The following is a 21,183-nucleotide window of genomic DNA, read 5'->3' as shown; positions in this document are numbered from 1 at the left end:
ATTTTGTAGTTTATAATTGTGATTTATTTTTTATTAATTTTTTTAAAATAATTATTGGACATATATAACCTCTTCAATTTTAAATTATTATTTTTTATTTATGAATGTAAATGAATTTTACTTACTTAAAAGTTAAATCAATTTAATTTGTGAAAAACGACAAATGAACTATCCAATTTATTGAAATCAAAATTTCAATTCTTTATGTCAATTCAACATATTAATGAACAATATTTTTATAAGTTCATAATAAAATTTTATTAAAAGAACACTCAAAATAATGAGTAGTCTTTTATAAAAAAAATCTAATCATTACTGACATTTGATCAACATCATTCTACATTCCATTGGATATGGTATCCCTCCATGAATTAGCATTTGCTCGTTGTTGTTTTTGAGTATTAAATAACTGATCAAAGTCGTCACCTTCATAAACTTGTGCTGATGAAGACAATTGAACTTCATTATCTAGTTCAATTTGAAATTCATCAAATTGACACTTCTTTCAAAGAAAATTGTGTAATATAACACATGCCAATACAAGTCCTGTTAGGGGTGGGAAAAAATACCGAATTTTCGGTATACCGAGATTACCGTAACAAAAAAATATTGAATTTACCGAATTTTAAATATACCGAAGATTTTGGTACGGTACGGTAACAATACCGAATTTTTCGGTACGGTAACGATATCCAATTTGAAAATTTTGGTATATACCGAAATACCGGAAAAATATACAAAAATTTTAAAATATATAATATTTTAAATCAATAAATTATAATTTTTTTTAAAATGTAAGGTTTTTTTGGTTCGGTATACCGAAAATTTTGATATAGTATCGGTATGAATTTGCTTATACAATAATTTAAGATATAGATTAACTAAAATTAAAAAAAATAATTAAAAATAAAATGTTATATAATAATTAATAAAAAAATTAAATTTTAATTATGTTTTTAAAAAATACAAATAAAAGAAAAAATAAATAGATGAGAAAAGAATGAAAGTTTGTATTGAGTATGTGAATTTGGGAGATTTCTCAATTAAATGTACATCCAAATCTTTAGGTTGAATCAAAGATTTTTGTTGACATTTTATTGTTGTACTTTAGGCTATAATTCTTGTACTTAATAGAATTTCATAGAGTTATTAAAAGTCTATTGACATTTTGAATACCTATAGACTTTTGTAGAGTTTTTAAAAGTCAAGTTTGAATACCACATGACTTTTTAAAATTCTACAAAAGTTTAATAAATCATCACATCGTACCCACGAATAGTTCTACACAGAATCTTCGACGGAGCCCGAAAATGGATGGGCCCATGAGAAGGCTTGGTGTTCATGCGCTTACGCATAAACCGCAAGTACTTCATTTTTTGGCGCACGAGACCGCCAGAGAGACATATTTCTCTCGCATCGAACAACTACTACTTTCTGGCCATTGAGAAGCTCTTTGGCTAAAATGGTGGCCAGGCGGCCGAGCATGTGATGCCTGGCGTCAACAACCACCCTCTTCGCGCAAATCCCGGAACCCGACATCATTTCTGCTTCCTCGGAGAAGGGGGATTTCGGTATATTCATATGGGGTGGTGGACAAAGTCTGTTTCGTAATGGGCTATGGTTACCCTTATGTTACGGGCTTTATATTTGAATATTTTAATTTTGTGGGCATAGGCCCTTAGGATTGGGCTTAGCTAAAAAAATTTCAGGACCAAGCCTATTTGACATATCAAGAAGGTGCCTTTTAAAAGTCATTATAAAAAAAGACAGGTAAATATAAAAATGATAAAAGAAAAAAGTATAAAAGAAGAGCTTTAAAGAGGAAAAATTATGAAGGATAAAAATGAAATGTTGACCTTGGATATTAAGATAGAATCCAATGATCCTAATTTATTTTTACACGTGGGATACAAAAAAGTTACGAACCCGATATATAAAAATAAATGTGTAATGTTGGATATACAGGAGACAATATCCCAAGGATAAATGGAAGTTCAACTCTATGTATATAGGTAAAATACTTGGGTAGAAATGGACCAAGTAAGAGAGGTCCTCATATTTTCTTGCATTATAAAAATAATATTTATATTTTAATGTTTTGTTGTCATGGTGTTGTAATATCATGAATGTTTAATATATTAGCTCAATATATTCAAAACATACGCAGCGCGTGTGCCTCGGCGGCTAGTGTAATTTAAGTTTGAAGATTTATCTTTCATTCTTCGTAATAACATTATTTGTTGCTTGCATGTGTTTTCAAATGACAATAAATTTAATCTTTTACACATTCAAAATTCATGGATTTGTTTGTCTTAAAAAAGGTGTTGTCATGCATGACTTATGATTACAAAAAGCTTGAAAACGAGTACAAGGGTCCCAATACACATGGAGAAATCCGACATCTAACATTGCCTGTTTATGATATCTGGCACGTTCAACTATAAGTCAAACTTTGTTCAAGGTCATGGGTATGGTTGACTTTCTCCGGGATACTATATATCATAAAATCAATTAATTACTGAAAAAAAATTTAGGACACAAAACACCTATTTTGTGTTTTAGATCGGTAATTGTTTACTTGTGGGTTTTAATCATGAATTTATGTAATGTTTGACTTTTGGTCTTTTCTTGTCAAAGTGTTGATGTGACGATGAAAAATGGTGACGTGAGACCAGGAAATACTGAATGCCGACGTGTCTGATGTCACGTTTACGCTCTAACAAAATTATTAAAAACCAAAACACAACCAATTTACATGGTTAAAATCCAAAATTAAGTACTTATATGACTAAATTAAACAAAAATTAGCAAACTTACATTACTATTTTGGCTACCTATTATCAATAATTAAGTTTATAATAAAAAAGTAGTTTATTTACAATCATGCGAGATAACTTACAAATTAACCAGATTTCCATATCATCACTGGATAACCCTAAAATCATGCATGCATAGTGATCTAAAATAGAAGCCAATTAAGCATATAACAGTCTTTATCGGGAAGAAAATAAGTTCACTTTTTTTTTTTTTGTATATTTATATAAGAAAAAAGTATTTTCTACCTACATTAAATTGTTTATAATTATAAAAAAATTAAATCATCTACTTATTTATGCGTAAATGAAGGCATAAGAATGTAATTATGTATTGGTTTGATGTGTTGTTCGGACGTAGAAAAGTTGACAGTGGCTATAAAGTCAACTAATCACATCAAAATTGCATAGGTTAGTATATTTAGTGTTAACGTTTCTGATATTGTGTGTTGTACAATATTTTTTTAAAAAAATTTTTTAGGTTTTAATAATTTTTAGTTAGTTTGATTTATATTATAAAACATGGTATAGTTGTTTACTTTGGTCAAAAGTACAATATATATTAATTTTATTTTAATGTAATATAGTCATATCAATAAGAGGAATTGTGACTTAAAATATAGTAAAAATATTAATTTACTTATAATAAAGAATTCATGATATGTTCCATAAAAAAAAAGAGTGCATGCATGGTATGTAGAAATAAATTAAGGCAAATGTGGAAATTAATTGGAACATTAAATTAACTAATTACACCATCCACTTATGGAATGATGAATCATATATATGTAAAATTTGAAATACACTGCTGCTGCGTAGAAGTTTCAAACAGGAAATGACAGTAAATATTAAAGATTATTCTTTAAAATAAAAGTACATGAAGTTTAAATAATATCGTTAATAAATAATTAATATATATGACATGATTATATGCCACTATTTGCATGGATAAAACTAAATATTTGCTGGACTGAGTTCGCTATATCTTCCGCTGTAACCCTTGCTTCTCCACCAATCTGCATGCACAAAACATCACTAATTAATCATTTGTAAATTGAAAACACATGTACGCTAGCTGTTCATGTATGCTAGCTGTTCTTATTTAGAAGAATTGCTATATATATATATATATATATATATTTCACTTTTTAAGAATGACTCTACAAATTTTTGCACAAGCCACGTCAGATTTTTAACTAAAATTATGTGTCTAAAAGTTGAGAAGAAGTACGTACCTTGACACTGTAAGAATAGAGAACAGTCTGCTCAATAGTTGTGATATTGGTATGAAGAATACTGAGCTGCAAATCTTCAAGTGCAGCGATCAATTTTACCAGCTGGCCAACTCTTCTCCTTGATAAAATCTTGATTAAAGCGTCAAACCCTAAAACTTTCACTTCCACATCTGCCAAGCATGACTTACTCTCACCTGTTTCCTCTTGTAATCCAGATTCACATTCAAGAAGCTTCCATCGATGATCATTAGGACCACCCACTGGAGGAAAGATCAATGGCGGTTGAGGCGTTTGGACACCGAGAGACGTCTCTCCAGGCCTCTGGCCATCGCCATAGAGTCGCCTTCTTTTCTGTGACTCCAGGCATTGGAGGAGTTGTTCTAATTCCCTCACAAATTCAATGGCTCCACCAATTATCGAAGCTTGATCACCCTGAAATAATAACATGATGTACAATATGGATTAAAGTTTACGTTGGACTTCATGATTAAGGCAAATAACACGAAAGTAATAAAGCTTTTATGTGAAGATCACGTGAAGTTTTTATTACCCTCTGGACGTAAGAACTAGGCATCAGAGACCTTAAGACGCAAAGGTGCTCGTTCATTTGCTTCCTTCGGTTTCTTTCAACTGCGATATGTGTCATCCTTTGACTCTCAACTTGATCACCTGTCTTCGAAGTTCTTGGCCTTTTTTTCTTGCTCTTACTTCCACCTTCTGTTAATGGTCTTTTTTCAAGATTTTCTCCCAGAAACCTCAATTGAGCTGAAGCATTATTTTCGATATCAACCCTAGCTTGATCATGACCTATTCTTTCTTCACTCAACCCTCTGTAACTTACTTGATTTTCTCCAAAATTTTGAGGAGCCACTAAAGAGAGATGATGATCCTCCTGCAACTTGTCGTTGAGAACAGGGAACTTGAGGAAGTAAACAGGATCAATCCCGCTCTCTTCCTCGCAGCTTTTGGCTTGATTTAAGGCCAACTTAGGGCCAAAATCAGAGAACTGCATCACATCTGCAAAACTCAACTTGTCGAATGAAGATGAACCACAGAAATTGGACGCTAGAGAAGGCTGTGTTGGCAGCGATTGTGTCGTATTTATCATGTAATCCACCATTTGATTCGTATTTTGATTAGTGGATGTTTCTCCAATTTGTTGCTTCATTAATTCTTGATCATGAGTTTGAGCTTCAAGAGAATAGTCAAGTCCAGGCAGATTTCCCTGCAAATATTTGCTTCATAGTAAAACAAATGGCCATATAATTAATTACCTCAGAAAATACACCCTTTAACAGCGACAAAATATTCTAACAGATCAGTAAATAGGTAAGCAAAAATGTAACACAACTTTTATTTGATGAAATACGTTAATTTTGTCAATATACATACATACATACATACATATATACATATATATATTGTAAGAGCATACCAAACAAGATATATATAGCATACCAGGTAGCTTCCATCTTTCTCCATTATATACAACTCCACTTGCTTTACCCACGAAACCCTAGTGAACTCAAATCATGAAAAAAGACAGTCCTCGACAAATTTTTTACAGACATGGTCCACCATCCTGAATCATGTAAAAAACAATTGATCAAGAAACAAAACGTGAAATTTAAGTCAAATAATTGGTACTTTGACATATCCACGCGCATAGTGACAAAATTAATTAATTACACAAGCACATATATGAAAGAGAAGTAAAGACAAAACTGAGTGAACCACACCTTAATTAACTTCCATAGAAACACTAGGAAAAATCAGAGAAGTGAAAAATGAATAAAAGGGTTTTGTTTTTTGTGTGAAAATAACTGATATTTTGTGTACTACTGTCTGAAAATGTATGAAGAAGGAAGCTTACATTATCTTGAAAATGAAGTACTTGGGTTCTGACTTTATACATGTACAGTTTCCCAAGATACATACATGTGGAGAGGCGAGGAGCCTTTGGATTAATTTCAACCTCGCAGAAAAAATCACCTCACCTCTTTCCATTAAAGTGTATCACAGGTTACCACCACCTTCTTTTTCATGACTATTTTTAATTAATTAAACGCTCAATATTGAACTCTACTTTTCAAAACTTTGAATCTGGAAACGGATATATATATATATATATATATACTCTATCTTATTAAGGGTGAGGGACATGATAGTAACTACTTAGAGGACACCAACTTTTTCTTTCAAATTTACCATACTAATATTACACTTTTGTTTTTTATTTTTTTATTAATTTCAACACACTTTTATTTTTATTTTTTTATTTCAACAATTCAAAATATCAATTTAGTCCCTTCATAATTTGTCAAATTTTACTTTAATCCATCGATAATGATAAAAAATATTTTACACACACGCGATGCGTGTGCAAAGTAACTAGTTTATATAATGTGAGCTGGGTAGCTGGGTATTTGATGTGTTATATTTTTGTATTAGAATTTTTTAAGTGTAAATATTTTTAATTTAATTATATTTTGAATCTATTCAATTTTACTTGAGAAAAATTTCGAGCTCTAGATTCTAATAATTAATTTATGCTTGGGCCAACCAATTTGTAAAGAATCATAAGAATGGCTTGGCACAAGATTGGACCGAAATAAATTCTAGTCCCAAATTTTATAGGCTGCATATAATTATTTTCGACGGGTTTCAATATGTTACTTTCATTCATATGGGCTTGCTGAGTACTAATAACTCCTAGAAAGTTTCAATGGGTTTAGAGAATATTTCGAGCTAAACCAATTATGTGGTGTGGTGGCCATTGCTTTAATTCCAATTATTTCATTGCTCTAATATTTATAATTCTTAGTAATTACTATAGGTTAAAATATTAAATTTCTACTGGTGGCTCGATTAGTGTGTTAGCTTTATTAATTTATGTAAAATAAATTTATTGGATATTAGTAGAAAATTTAATATCATGGGAGATGACACCATCCTCAGTAAATTCATTAGAACGTAAAGATTTTACTATATCTGCTAGTACAAAAAATATTGGCAAAAACTTGTGTGAGATGATCTCACGGGTCGAATTTTGTGACGCAGATCTCTTATTTGGATCATCCATGAAAAATAGTATTTTTTATGCTAAGAGTATTACTTTTTATTGTGAATATCGGTAGGGTTGACCCGTCTCACAGATAAAAATTTGTGAGACCCTCTCACAAAATATCTACTCAAAGATATATTACCGGCCTCATGCCATTTTTCTATGTTTTCCATAACTGCTAATTGAATAAGAAAATGCCGCCAAACAGAATCTAGATTTAGAGTATCCCCCATAAACATGTACAACTCAAGGCATCTACGTTACAATAAATTATATATTTCAAATCTTAAATTCATATAATTATTGTACTGATAATAATATAATTAATGTCTGAATCATGACCTAATCACACACACCATCCACTCTAAAAAATCATCGCAAAAGTTCTCAAACGGGTATTTTCGTAAATAAAAGGAAATCGATATTTATATATAAGTCCCTTTCTTGGAGAGTCCACCCCATGTTTAATTTATGTGCAATACATAAAATATTATTAAACTTATAAATCGAATAATAATTCCAATATTTGTAGCATTCAAGGATTTGTTTAATATACATAAGTATCGATTTCTAATTCAGAAGATCAAATAATTTCGTGAATTTTTTATTTCTATTGAGTGGCTATCATTTATAATCTAAGATTGTAAGAAGGAAAACAATGGCTTCTGCAAGCAAACTACTTAGCTATTCTGGCGTTTCTGTTCATAACACTTCTGAAGATTGCTGGGTCATCATTAATTCTAAGGTACTTTATAAATTATTTCTGTTTTCCAATAATTTTTTTATTGAATTTTCGATTCTTGGACCTTTTTTTATGTGATGGATGGCTGAAGTTTCTGATTTAATTTTAATTTATTTCTTGGGGTACTTAAGAAATTATTTCTTCAATGCAAAATATATTCAACAAATTTTGGCGTAAAATAGGGTTATTATATATCCTTCCTTAGCTCTTCGTTCAGTCTTGCTTCCGCAACAAATCTTATTGAATCGTCGTCAGCTATTATTGAGTTGAGTGGAACAATTTTTCTCGTTTATAAACATATTTTGTAAAAATTCTTCTAAGGTAACGTTAGGGTATAATAATTGTGACGTTTTAGCTGTTGTATGATTAAAAAGATTTAGCAGTCAAAGAATTCGTTGATCAACCAATTTATTGGGATTTATAAATGATTTGTTTTAAAATTATTTCGTAATTACTGTGGATACAGGTTTACAACGTAACGAACTTCCTGAGCGAGCATCCTGGTGGCGATGAAGTCTTATTGGAATCAGCAGGTATATATGCAACGATATATCGGAAATCATATTATTAATTTCAACTAATTATATATTTATTTTTTCTTAATTAATATCTCAACTTTTGGATATGAAATATGACATGAAGATCATATAATTTTTCAGGCAAGGATGCGAGTGAAGAATTCGAGGATGTAGGCCACGGCAGCGCGGCTAGGTTGATGTTAGACGAATTCTACGTTGGAGAGGTCGATCCATCAAACCATGAAACAAAGTCGAAAGCGATGAGTGCTGCATCCTCAGGCTCTGTTACAGCTACCAAGGACAAGCCACTGGAATCGACTAATAATCGTCTTCTGTATTTTGTTTTGGCTTTTGCGATCATAATTCTGGGTATGGGGGTCAATGTCTTCCGCCCATCAAGCTAGAGTACTTGTCGATAAGGTCGAAGAAACTGGACTCGGACATTAATAATTATAAATGTAATAAGATTATTAATTTTGTCCACCTAATCTAATTAATTATATATTTGTGGTTTATCTAATAATTAATAAATTAGTTGAAGCTATGCAGAAATGTTATATTTTTGGAGGAAGTACTCTTTGCTAGGAGGATGGTATTTCTCAGTTTTCATTTATGTAGTTGTTTTTCTGGAGAAGCTGCGTAGGCCATTTTCTTCTGGCAGGTTTTAAGTTAGCATTTGATGTGATCTCGTTAAAATAGGTGAGCCGGGTACGGGACTTCAACGGACCAAATCAATAATTTATAATGTTTGGGAATTTGAGTGAAGATAATGGCTTGGATCAACACCTGTAAACAAGAAAGTAACTCGTGAATGGGTGCCGGAGGGATGTCCGGCGTGGCCACTCCGATGCTTAAGTCAGCAGGCTTTTTTATGAACACAAGCAATATTTGAAGGGAAATATGTAAGTGCTTTTAGTTCAAAGATTTCCCAATGTTTAAATGACACTAATACCTGCTATTTATAGTAGAAAATGGGGTAGGTACCTCGATTCTTGTGCCACCTACTAAGTATGGCAAGTCGGATGCCCATAATTGTAGCTTCTGATGACTTCTAGGACACTCCAAGCCCAAGTGGTTCTGACGGATTAGGCTGCCTGTATCGATCACACTCGAGTGTGGTGCAATTCTCGAGGTGGCCTGGGTAGTTGGTTACCTGGGTACCTGTATGAGAAACCGGGTGGAGAAGAAGTGCCCGGGCAGCTGTCTTCTGATCCGGGCTATTCAACCGATAACTCGGGTCATCACTAACCCGGAAATGGGTCACCATTATCCCGGACCCTTACAGGGGTATCACCACACATCCTAAAAATAGTCGGGCTAGAGCTTGACTCGCTGTCCCGATCAGTCATGCATGTTTACTCCAAAACATATCCCAGAGTGAATAAGAGCCTTGGGTCTCTAAATATCCTACAGAAGTGATGAGGTGTCAGGCTTCCATATCTCTCAGGTTTTGTACATTCATCGTTTAGTATTCTCGGGAAATCCAAAGAATGTCATTATGCTGCATGCGTTAACAGTGACACCGTCGAAAATTGTTCGTATTCCGAGGTAATAGTGAGCATGTTTCCTCGATACCCGTACACGTCTTTTCATCTGCCTGCTCAATTTCCTAGATTCCCTCTGATCGTCCGATTGGGTTCGGATCGACGATGGAGACTGATTCATTCCTATATATATATATACAGTAACCTGCTTACCTATTCTCCAACATTCCATCAATTCAGTCCTCAAGAAGTGCAATGGCGGGTTCCAGTGGTTCGAAATCTCCCGACATGGCAGCAGAGTTTATGCAAGCGGCTTTTGAGAAAAGAAAATCTGAATTGGAAGATGAAGTCTTCCAAAAGATCCTCCATTACTGGGAGGAGCTGCAAGGACTTCAGCTTCTTCACGAGTGGGAGGAGGCTATCACTCCTGAACTGGTGGCCAAGTTTGCAAAGTATCGGGAACGCTTGCAGATTTCTGATACGGAGGACCTCTTTGAGGACGACTTTATCCTCCAGCTATTGCTTCATAAAGAGAGGAGGACGCTGCAGAAGATTGCCGACTCTGCTAGCTTTATGAAGGCGTTCACTGGTAGCTCTGTAAAGAGTTTTGTGATTAAGTGGATAGCCTCTGTAGAAGAGGAATTTTTTAATGTAACGGGTAAAGAATTCCCGGAATAATAATAATAAAAAAAATATTTATCTAGTTACTCTTATTGTCCGTATTTCATTGACACCGCATGATATATGTACCATAAAATGAATCAGAATAAATATCCAGAACTGATAAGTGATCAACTAAAAAAAAACGGGCCCTAAAATTCCCCAGGCTCAAAATGAAGTACCGGGGCCTTACTTTTCCCGGGATTAAGATAAGATGCCGGGGCCTCAGACCTCCCGGGCTTAAGATGAGATCTTGGGTAACCCACGGGATGTCATGATAACGCGTGCCCTTTCTATCAACGATCAGGAACGTTTCGTATTTCGATGAGCCGATAAGTCTGACATTTTTAATTATTGTGTGTGTCCCCTCGTATGCCTGGTACAATTTTCTAGGCAAATCATAGTCGTCCACACATGCTTTTTAAATAAACGGCTGAGATCTTCCCCCACCGCCTATATATACTAACTAACAGGTTTTCCAAAAATTACTCTCAAATTCGAAATTGCAGCGAAGGCTCTTGCGAATTCTCTTCTCGAGACTCTACTTGTGCGAAATCATTTCCGTCAACCTTCCACCGCATATATCGTCGTAAGTTTTCTTCTTTTAAAATGTCTCACTCCACTTCTTCCACCTCAGGAGCGAATGCGCGAGGCTCTCCTAGGGCTGAGTCTTCCGCACTTCGTTCCGATTCTCCTCCCTCTCCCCCACGTCGCTCCATTACCCAACCTTCTAAAAAACCAGTGGCACTTCCAACCAAACCTCTCTTTTCTAAACCTTTATCTTCTGGCCACTCCCGGGCCCGAGCTCTTGCGAAGAACAAGGGTAAGGGTAAAGCCAAGGTCTCGAGTCCTCGGGCGGTCGAGATCCCGGGAACTCCCTGGTTCTCCTCTATGCGAAGCGCCTTACGCTTGGGGGCAGATGAAGAACTCCGAGCGCTGGGCAATATTCCTTCTTCCATTTCTATCTTGATACCTGGGCCCTCTGATAGGGCCGATAACCCTCCTCCTAGGTACACAACTTTCTTTCGGGACCAGGTTAGGAATGGTCTTCGGTTTCCCGTTCATTCCTTTTATATTGATGTTGCCAAATTTTTTGGTGTACCTGTCAATCAATTTCATCCCAATTCTTTCAGGATTATGGCCTCGGCCTATGTCCTTTTTAAAATGAATAATCTTCTCATCACCCCCCTCATCCTTCAATATTATTTTTCTTGCCATTTCGGGGATAATGCATTTTCCCTTAAATCCCGGTTAAACGCCCGATTCCTCGATGACATCCCTTCCTCTCAAAAGGGATGGAAAGGAAGATTTTTTTACATCCAACTCCCGGGTCCTTTACCCTGTCTAACCCGGTTTCTCCCTTCCCTTCCCCAACAACCTTCCCTTCCTCCATCCTACAAATTTGAGGAGCCTTTCCTCCTGAGTCAAACCCTCGTGGAGGGACACAAGTACTCCTCTTCCATTCTTATCTCAGAAGAGAACTTAGTGGCCTACGGGTTGAGTGTCCGGGCTGAGGACCCCATAGACCGGGTAATTGATGAGGTGGCTGGCTCGGGTTCTCAACTCGGTACATACTTTATCTTCTGTGCTTTCTTATTCCTTTATCCTGTTTATTTAATGTATCATAACCCTGTCACTCCTCTATGCAGATAACTCTGAGATGCAAGCAGCTTTTGCTAAAAGGCGTGCAGCTGAGAAGGCAGCCCGAGAGAAGGAAATGGCGGCTCGCCGGGCAGCTGCGGAAGAAAAGAAAAAATGGGATGCAGAAGCGGCAGCCTTGAGAGCTGAGGTGTCCCGGGAAGAACCTCCCCAAGATGGCGCTTCCCGGGCGATGACTGAGAACTCGGAGGAATCTGAAGATCTCATTCCCCTCACTCAGAGAAAACGAAAAGCTACTGCAGAACCCGAGCTGGTTATTCTCGAAGACCCTTCCGAGGGTGACCAAGGCGCCTTCCGATCTGCTCCACCTCCTCCTCTCCCCCCCCAGTCCAATGAAGAACCTCGCCAAGAGCTCCCTCCAACCGACCAGCTTTCTCTGGCTAACATCTTCTTCGAGGGAGCTTCCGCTGTTGGTGTTAAGCGTTTCAAGAAGGTGCTCAGCCCTGCTGAGATAGCTATCCTGAAAAGCACTCCTTCTAGTGTGAGGTTTTTGGAGGGGTCCAACCGTCTTCTGTCTGTAAGTTTTATTCTTTTATTTCTTTTCCCTCTCTCTCCCTCCCCCCTTTTTCTTTTTTTAAGATTCCTTCTTATCCAGGCTGCCCAGATGCTAGTTTCGGCCTTTGAATAGGTGGCAGCGGTGGCAACCAAGAAGGGTAAGCAAGCCCGGGCGGCTCAGGATATTCATGACCATCTCCAAGGAGAGATGGCCCGGGCCCAGAAGCTTCACGAGGAGACAACTGCCAGTCTCCAAGCTTCCTTGGAAGCAGCTAATCAAGAGCTGGCCGCGGCTCAACTTTCTCGTGATGAGAGCATAGCCCAGGAGGAGGCTTCTCAGAGGCAAATTGCGTTCCTGGCATCTCGGATTAGCTATCTCGAGGATGAAGCCAGTGCCCAGCAACATCGAGCCGAAGTTGCTGAAGATAAGCTCAGACTTCTTCAGCTGACCCATGAAGAATGGAGGACTACTTTCCTTCAATCGGCGGAATTCCAAGCAGCTGTTGAAGATAGGGCCTACAAATACTTTTCGATTGGCTTTGAGAAATTCCAGGAGCAATTTGAGGAGATAGGCCTGATTTCGACAGATAAGGAGGGCTTCCCTGATATTGATAAGGCCATTGCTTCCCTTCCCAAAGATGATGCTATCGAGAAAGAGGCTGAGAAGACTCCCGGGGAATCCGGAGAACCATCAGGGCAGCAGACTTTAGAATAGGCCTGTAATTTACTCTGTATTTTTTTCCTTTGTATTTCTTGCCTTTGAACTTTGTAAGGAAATGTTGATTTCTTTCCGTCGCTGTGCTTTTTTCAATATGATTTTTGACAATTTTTTCGCAACCCGGGTAATGCAATAACTTATGAGTATTTCTTAGTAGGAGAAAACGGTAATTTCAATCGAATACCCGGGGTCCCGGTCCATACGTTAAATAAGTAGCTTAATTAATACTCCAGATGTAGAGATTTAAACCTGAACTCAGAAGGAGTATTTCTTGGATTCCACAAACCAGGGTGTAGTGCCCTGAGCTTTTAAAGAACCAAGGTACGGAGCCTTGGGCCGGGGATCATGTCCCGGGACTTGGGAATGGTCGAGGTGTGGTGCCCCGAGCCAGGGTGTAGTGCCCTGGGCTTTTTAAGAACCAAGGTACGGAGCCTTGGGCCGGGGATCATGTCCCGGGACTTGGGAATGGTCGAGGTGTGGTGCCCCGAGCCAGGGTGTAGTGCCCTGGGCTTTTTAAGAACCAAGGTACGGAGCCTTGGGCCGGGGATCATGTCCCGGGACTTGGGAATGGTCGAGGTGTGGTGCCCCGAGCCAGGGTGTAGTGCCCTGGGCTTTTTAAGAACCAAGGTACGGAGCCTTGGGCCGGGGATCATGTCCCGAGACTTGGGAATGGTCGAGGTGTGGTGCCCCGAGCCAGGGTGTAGTGCCGTGGGCTTTTTAAGAACCGGGTCATAGCAGCTCCCAAGATATAATAACAAACGCAATACTCTGAGAAAATATATATTTTTTATTGATTTCTTCCGTCAAACAATTACATCTATTATACATAGTACTTCTTTAAGTTAAACACATTCCAAGGCCTTTTGAGGGGACGTCCCTGCGCATCTTCTAAATAAAAGGATCCCGAGTTGACTCTCCGAGTGATTTTGTAAGGTCCTTCCCATCGGGCTTCCAGCTTCCCAACTTCTCCAGCAGGGTTGACTTTTTTCATGACTAAATCCCCAACTTGGAAGTTTCGAATACGGACCTTCTTGTTATATGATTTCATCACCCGATTTCTGTATGCCTCCATTCGAATAAATGCCTTGTTCCTTTTTTCTTCTATTAAGTCCAACTCCATGGCCCTGCTCTGGTCGTTGTCCTCCGGGTAAGATTCTACCCGGGAAGAGGTCTGCCCGATCTCTACTGGAAGAACTGCTTCAGAACCATATACCAAACTGAAGGGAGTTTCTTGAGTAGGTGCCCGGGGAGTAGTTCTGTAAGCTCATATGACACTAGGTAACTCCTCCACCCAATCCTTTTATTTACCCTGAAGTCTTGCCTTTAATGCTTGCACAATGACTCTGTTGACAACTTCTGTTTGACCATTGGCTTGAGGATATGCAACAGAGGTAAAAGATTGAGTGATTTTCATTTCCTGGCACCATGACGTAATTCCTTTGCCTTGAAATTGTCTTCCATTGTCCGAGATTATTCTCCTAGGCACTCCGAACCGGCACACAATGTTCTTCCATAAAAATTTCAATACTTCCTGATCGGTGATCTTTGTTAAAGGCTCAGCTTCAACCCACTTAGAAAAGTAGTCAACAGCTACTAGTAAGAATTTTTCTGAGCTCGGGCAACCGGAAAAGGACCCACAATATCCATGCCCCATTGATCAAAAGGGCAGGATGCCCAAATAGGCTTCATGAGGTGGCCGGACTGTAGCTGAAATTCGAATGATGCTGACAGCCCTCACAAATCTGGACCAAATGAGCAGAATCTTGTTTTAAGATGGGCCACCAGAATCCAGCAATCATTGTTTTTCGAGTTAAAGACATTCCTCCGAGGTGCTCGGCACAACACCCCTCATGAATTTCTCGGAGAACATAATCCACCTCTTTTTCATTTAAACACTTCAAAAGCGGTCCTTGGAATGATCTTCTGTACAAAATTTTATTTAAGAGAACAAACCTGGGGGCTTGTCTTTTGATCTTCTGAGCTCGGGCTTTATCCTCAGGGAGCTCATGGTTCGTAATATACGCGATCAGTGGTGTCATCCATGAATCTTCAGGCATGGGTGATGCTTCTTCCTCCGTAGAGAGAACCAGCCGAGTAATATGCAACACCTCCCGGGTATTAACTTCTGATAAAGAAGCAGCCATTTTAGCCAAAGCGTCTGCCTCACTGTTTTCTTCTCGGGGTACTTGTTCAATACTCCAATCCATGAAGCTTTCTGCTTGGGCTCGAATGAGCCGTAAATATTTAAGCATCTTGTCATCCTTAGCCTCATAAATGCCCTTTATTTGTTGAGTGATGAGCTGTGAATCAGAATATAGAATAATCCGAGAAGCTCCAACTTCCCGGGCAGCTCGAATACCTGCAAGAACAGCCTCATACTCAGCTTCATTATTAGTTATCCGGGAATCAATTCTTAATGCTAATTTGACCTTTTCTCCCAAGGGAGACACTAATACCACCCCTACTCCGCACCCCATCAGGCTAGATGCCCCATCCACTGATACTTTCCATACCTCCTCCTCACTGGGCTGGATCATTTCAGATAAGAAATCTGACAAAGCCTGTGCTTTAATGGCCAGTCGGGGCTTGTACTCGATGTCATATTCACCCAACTCTACTGTCCATTTTATCATTCGCCCGGATACTTCGGAATGAGTCATGATCCTACCCAGAGGACTATTGGTAAGAACAATAACCTGATGTGACAGAAAGTAAGGTCTTAGCTTCCGGGCGGTCATGACTAGGGCCAAAGCAATTTTCTCTACTTCGCTATACCAGAGCTCGGGCCCCCTCAGAGCATGGCTGACATAATAGACAGGTTTTTGATCAGTTCCTTCCTCTTTTATTAGAACAGAGCTGACAGCATACTCTGTAGCGGACAGGTAGACATATAATTTTTCTCCAGGTTCTGGTTTCACCAACACCAGGAGCCCGGCAAGATGAATTTTCAAGTCCTGGAAGGCCTGTTCACATTTCTCATCCCATCCGAATTGCTGGGCCTTCCTTAAGATTTGAAAAAAAGGATAACTTCGGTGTGCTGATCGGGAAATAAATCTGGAAAGGGAAGCAATTCTCCCAGTTAGCTTTTGTACCTCCTTGACAGATCGGGGAGATGGCATGCTTAGCACAGATTCGACTTTCTCTTGATTCACCTCGATCCCTCGGTCTGTCACAATGAATCCCAAGAATTTGCCACTCTTCACGCCAAAAATACACTTGGCAGGATTAAGCTTGATTCCATAATGCATGAGAGTCGCAAAAGTTTCTTCTAGATCACTAATAAAGCTGTCACCCTCTCGGGATTTGGATAGAATATCATCCACATAGACTTCTACATTCCGTCCCAGCTGCTTCTCAAAGACTTTATCCATCAGACGCTGGTAAGTAGCCCCTGCATTCTTCAACCCGAAAGGCATTACAATATAACAAAATGTACCTCCCGAGGTGATGAAGCTGGCTTTGTCTTGATCCTTTTTAGCCAGAGGGATTTGATGGTACCCCTGGTATACGTCCATGAAACTTAGCAATTCATAGCCTGAGGTGGAATCCACCAGCTGATCAATCCTGGGCAGAGGATAATGATCTTTGGGGCACGCCTTGTTGAGATCGCGGAAGTCTACACACATGCGCCACCTCCCGGTAGATTTGGGTACCAAGACCACATTCGAAAGCCATGTGGGGAATTGAATTTCCCTAATGTGGCCAGCTTTCAGAAGCTCCTTAATTTGCGCATCAATTACTTTGTCCTTTTCAGGGACCAAAGTGCCTCTTTTTTTGTTTTACTGGGTGAGATCCCGGGAGGATGTTCAATTGATGTTCTGTTATCAAGGGAGAAATCCCTGTCAACTCCTGTTGGGACCAAGCAAACACATGAATATTAGTTTTTAAACAATGAATCAGACTGACCCGAGTGGATATACTGAGATCTCGGGCCACCCGGATTTGCTGGCCTGATCCGATTTCTACTACTTCTTGTTCTTCTTCTGCCACAAAATGCACCTCTCCTCTCTCCATCGTTCTTTCCCCGTCCACCCTTGCCTTCTTCCCTTCCTTCCTTGTTCTACTCTGATCCGCCCGAACTGCCTCCACATAGCATTTCCGAGAGGATGGTTGATCTCCTCGGACTTCTCCCACCCGAGCTCCTACTGGAAATTTTATCTTTTGGTGGTATGTGGATGCTACGGCTCTCAATTCGTTCATAGCCGGTCTCCCCAAAATGATATTATACGATGACGGGGAATCCACTACGGTGAATGAAGTCATCACCGTCCTCTTAAGATCCTGAAAACCCAAGGTTAATGGCAACATGATCTCCCCTTCCGGGTAAACCATATGGCCAGCAAAACCAAAGAGGGCAGTCTCCACAGCCTCTAGGTGGTAGCCCTGCAAATCCATCTGTACAAAGGCATCTTTAAAAATTACATTTACAGAGCTGCCTGAGTCCACAAAGACCCGTAGAATATCATAATTCGCCACTCGGGCTTGGATCACCAGGGCGTCGTTGTGGGGCAGACTCACCCCTCTCAAATCTTCCGGGCCAAAACTAATGATCGCCTCATTCTTTCTTGCTCCTTCTACCTCCAAACATTCCCTCCTGCTTCTCCCCTTCCTCGCCCGGTTAGAATCTCCATCAGTAGAGCCTCCTAATATCATTTTGATCATTCCTGTGGCAGGGGGCGAATTCTTTTTTCTCTCGGGCTCAGGCTCCCTTCTTCTACTGGGCTCAATCCTCGGGATATTCCTCACACTTCCTCCTCGAGCGCTGGATCCTGGTGGCCGAGATGTCCAAGGTGGCACTCTCGGCCTCTGGCTATTGTTACTGGGTCCCGGGATGGAGGATGAGGCATAATTCCCCTTTAGTGCCTTGCAGTTTTCAGTGTTATGGTGGCATACTTTATGAAAAGAGCAAAATCCACTTTTTTCTGGCCGGGATAACTGATGATCCGGGGCCAAATCTCTGCTGCACTCCTGCACTTCCCTCTCCCGAGCAATTTTCAGAGGCACGTGGTGAGAAAAGTGCCATGTATTGCCTCTTTTCTGTCCCCTCTCCTCGGGCTTAGACATCCGGTCTCCTTTTTCTTTTCTCATAGAGTCCCTCTTTTGTTTCTGGGCTTCCTCCATATTGATATATTTTTCTGCTCGCGACAATAGATCCTCGAAATCTCCCGGCACCTTCTTAGTAAGTGACTTGAAGAACTCACCCTCTCTCAAACCCTGGGTGAATGCAGTAGTCTTCGTTTCAGTGGCACAAGTAGGGACGTCTAGGGCCACTCTGTTGAATCTTCTGATATAGACCCTTAAACTCTCTTCCGGGTTCTGCTTAACTTCAAAAAGGCTAAAAGCAGTCTTTTTGTACTTTTTACTGCTGCTAAAATGGTGTAAAAACACCTTCTGGAAGTCTTCAAAGGAACTGATACTTTGGGAAGTCAAGCCTTCGAACCACCTCTGAGCTGAATCCACCAGTGTTGTTAGGAACACCTTGCACTTGATTCTATCAGTGTAACAGTGCAACATGGCCATATTTTCAAACCTGGCCAGGTGTTCCTCCGGGTCTGCATTGCCATCATAGTCTTTCACCTTCGCAGATTTGAAATTTCCAGGAAGAGGCTCCCGGACGATGATATCAGAAAACGGGCATCCTCTCGGGACTGCCCGGGCAACGCTCCGTCTTTCCAACTGTCCTTCCAAGACCTTCATCTTCTGCCTTAATTCCATCAATTCCTCTGCCACGGTAGGAGATTTGGACCCAGCACTGGATCCCTCGTCTTCTCCTACCATCTCGTTATCCCTCCTTCCCTGCCCCTGCTCCTGCTCCTGCTCAAGTCCCTGATCACGTCCCTGTTTATCACCGGGTGGTGTGACAGGGTGAGAGACCTCCTTCCTGGCCATAGCTAGCACAACGGCATCGGCCATCATTTTCTTTAACTCTTCAGGGGTCAGGGTAATGAGGTTTGTTCCAATGTTACTAACATCAGCTTGTCTTGAAGTTTGCCCCCCATCACCCTGGGCGTGAGAATTACCCTGGTTGGTTCTTCTCGTACGAGCCATATCAACGTCTCGAACTCAGTGTTTTCCCACAGACGGCGCCAATGATGTGATCTCGTTAAAATAGGTGAGCCGGGTACGGGGCTTCAACGGACCAAATCAATAATTTATAATGTTTGGAAATTTGAGTGAAGATAATGGCTTGGATCAACACATGTAAACAAGAAAGTAACTCGTGAATGGGCGCCGGAGGGATGTCCGATGTGGGCACTCCGATGCTTAAGTCAGCAGGTTTTTTTATGAACACAAGCAATATTTGAAGGGAAATATGTAAGTGCTTTTAGTTCAAAGATTTCCCAATGTTTAAATGACACTAATACCTGCTATTTATAGTAGAAAATGGGGTAAGTAACTCGATTCTTGTGCCACCTACTAAGTATGGCAAGTCGGCTGCCCATAATTGTAGCTTCTGATGACTTCTAGGACACTCCAAGCCCAAGTGGTTCTGACGGATTAGGCTGCCTGTATCGATCACACTCGAGTGTGGTGCAATTCTCGAGGTGGCCTGGGTAGTTGGTTACCTGGGTACCTGTATGAGAAACCGGGTGGAGAAGAAGTGCCCGGGCAGCTGTCTTCTGATCGGGCTATTCAACCGATAACCCGAGTCATCACTAACCCGGAAATGGGTCACCATTATCCCGGACCCTTACAAGGGTATCAGCATTGATATCATAAAGCTAAGGATCAATCAAAATTAATACATCTTATACATTCAATATAACTCATAGATAGGGATGTATAGATTCCAAAAGTTGGTGTGTATTTATGAAAGATAAAGTAAACAATTTTACGAAAAGAGTGCAAATTAAATAGAGTTAATTAAAAGTACTCTCTAAAATAATATTTTTTCTATATTAAATTAATTATTTCAATAAATTAATAAGATGGTAATTTTGATTCTTATATCAACTTATGATCATGTCATTATCATAAATTAATAATTATCTAAAATTATATAGATAACAAGTACAATTTAACAAAATATGGTTTTATTATTGTTTATTTTTCTTATAATTTTAAATTTATTTAGATTTCATCTCCAACATTTTGCATTGCATCCGAAAGATTTGGTGTTGTGTTATCGAAATACAACAAGAAATCATGAAGATTAGTTGTAGCTATAGAGCTTTCTTTCCTATAAAAGATTCCAAATGTATTTATATGTTAAATCGTCAAATGTTATTTAGTTAATGAATGATTAAAAACAATAAATATCACTTACTTGCTTGTATAAATATATGTGTTCAATGAACTTCATTTTAAATTTTAATTCAAGGAATATATATATTAGTGAAACACCGTGAATTTTTTACATAATCAAATTTATGTTTGCTGAATAGATAAAATATTCTTTAAAATAATAAATTATTAATTTTTCAATTAATCCTCTTTAAATTGATAAAATTTAATGGTACCAAGATTATAGAGATTTTAGTAAACATCCTATAAAAAAACTACAGAAATAATAAATAATATCAAACACTACAATGCAAGATCGATGAGTGCAGTACCCATAAAGCTTTAAAAAAAGGAAGAAAGAGAGGAGGAAGCTGATAGGAATAACATCGTATTTGTTTTTTAACCTTGGTTAACAAAGATTATTTTACAAGTTCCCCCAAGAACAGAACGATTTTCATGTAGCCTTGCGCACAGAAAGTCAAGTGTTATTTATTGATCACGCGTCTGAGCTGTGAGCCACTGAAAGAAGCTAAGGGAAATAAATGCCTCGCAGTTCAAATGACGTCATTTG

General features: G+C 39.0%; 4 protein-coding genes across 4 annotated transcripts; 1 reads left to right on the top strand and 3 right to left on the bottom strand.

Annotated features, from left to right (window-relative positions):
• Window positions 1-3,602: 3,602 nt before the first annotated feature.
• Window positions 3,603-5,923, bottom strand: LOC142556776 (transcription factor FAMA-like). Its single transcript, XM_075668263.1, has 5 exons — window positions 5,788-5,923; window positions 5,507-5,630; window positions 4,599-5,273; window positions 4,049-4,480; window positions 3,603-3,829 (listed from the first exon to the last, which is right to left on the bottom strand). The coding sequence occupies exons 2-5, from the start codon at window positions 5,528-5,530 to the stop codon at window positions 3,740-3,742; spliced, it is 1,221 nt and encodes a 406-aa protein (XP_075524378.1). The 5' UTR covers window positions 5,531-5,630; window positions 5,788-5,923; the 3' UTR covers window positions 3,603-3,739.
• Window positions 5,924-7,652: 1,729 nt separating this feature from the next.
• LOC142556775 (cytochrome B5-like) lies at window positions 7,653-8,875 on the top strand. The gene is made up of 3 exons (XM_075668262.1): window positions 7,653-7,857; window positions 8,321-8,387; window positions 8,514-8,875. Exons 1-3 carry the CDS (start codon window positions 7,771-7,773, stop codon window positions 8,774-8,776), a joined length of 417 nt encoding a protein of 138 aa, XP_075524377.1. The 5' UTR covers window positions 7,653-7,770; the 3' UTR covers window positions 8,777-8,875.
• Window positions 8,876-14,208: 5,333 nt separating this feature from the next.
• On the bottom strand, window positions 14,209-15,042 carry LOC142504519 (uncharacterized). Its single transcript, XM_075617368.1, has 2 exons — window positions 14,697-15,042; window positions 14,209-14,582 (listed from the first exon to the last, which is right to left on the bottom strand). The coding sequence occupies exons 1-2, from the start codon at window positions 15,040-15,042 to the stop codon at window positions 14,209-14,211; spliced, it is 720 nt and encodes a 239-aa protein (XP_075473483.1).
• A 31-nt stretch (window positions 15,043-15,073) lies between these two features.
• On the bottom strand, window positions 15,074-19,436 carry LOC142504518 (uncharacterized). The gene is made up of 4 exons (XM_075617367.1): window positions 17,907-19,436; window positions 17,295-17,783; window positions 16,898-17,134; window positions 15,074-16,786 (listed from the first exon to the last, which is right to left on the bottom strand). The coding sequence occupies exons 1-4, from the start codon at window positions 19,434-19,436 to the stop codon at window positions 15,074-15,076; spliced, it is 3,969 nt and encodes a 1,322-aa protein (XP_075473482.1).
• Window positions 19,437-21,183: the final 1,747 nt, after the last annotated feature.

This window comes from Primulina tabacum, chromosome 9 (genome assembly GCF_025594145.1).
Source record: "Primulina tabacum isolate GXHZ01 chromosome 9, ASM2559414v2, whole genome shotgun sequence".
Lineage (NCBI taxonomy): Eukaryota > Viridiplantae > Streptophyta > Magnoliopsida > Lamiales > Gesneriaceae > Primulina > Primulina tabacum.
Note: the sequence above shows the minus strand (reverse complement) of the source record. Positions and strands in the feature narration are given on the sequence as shown.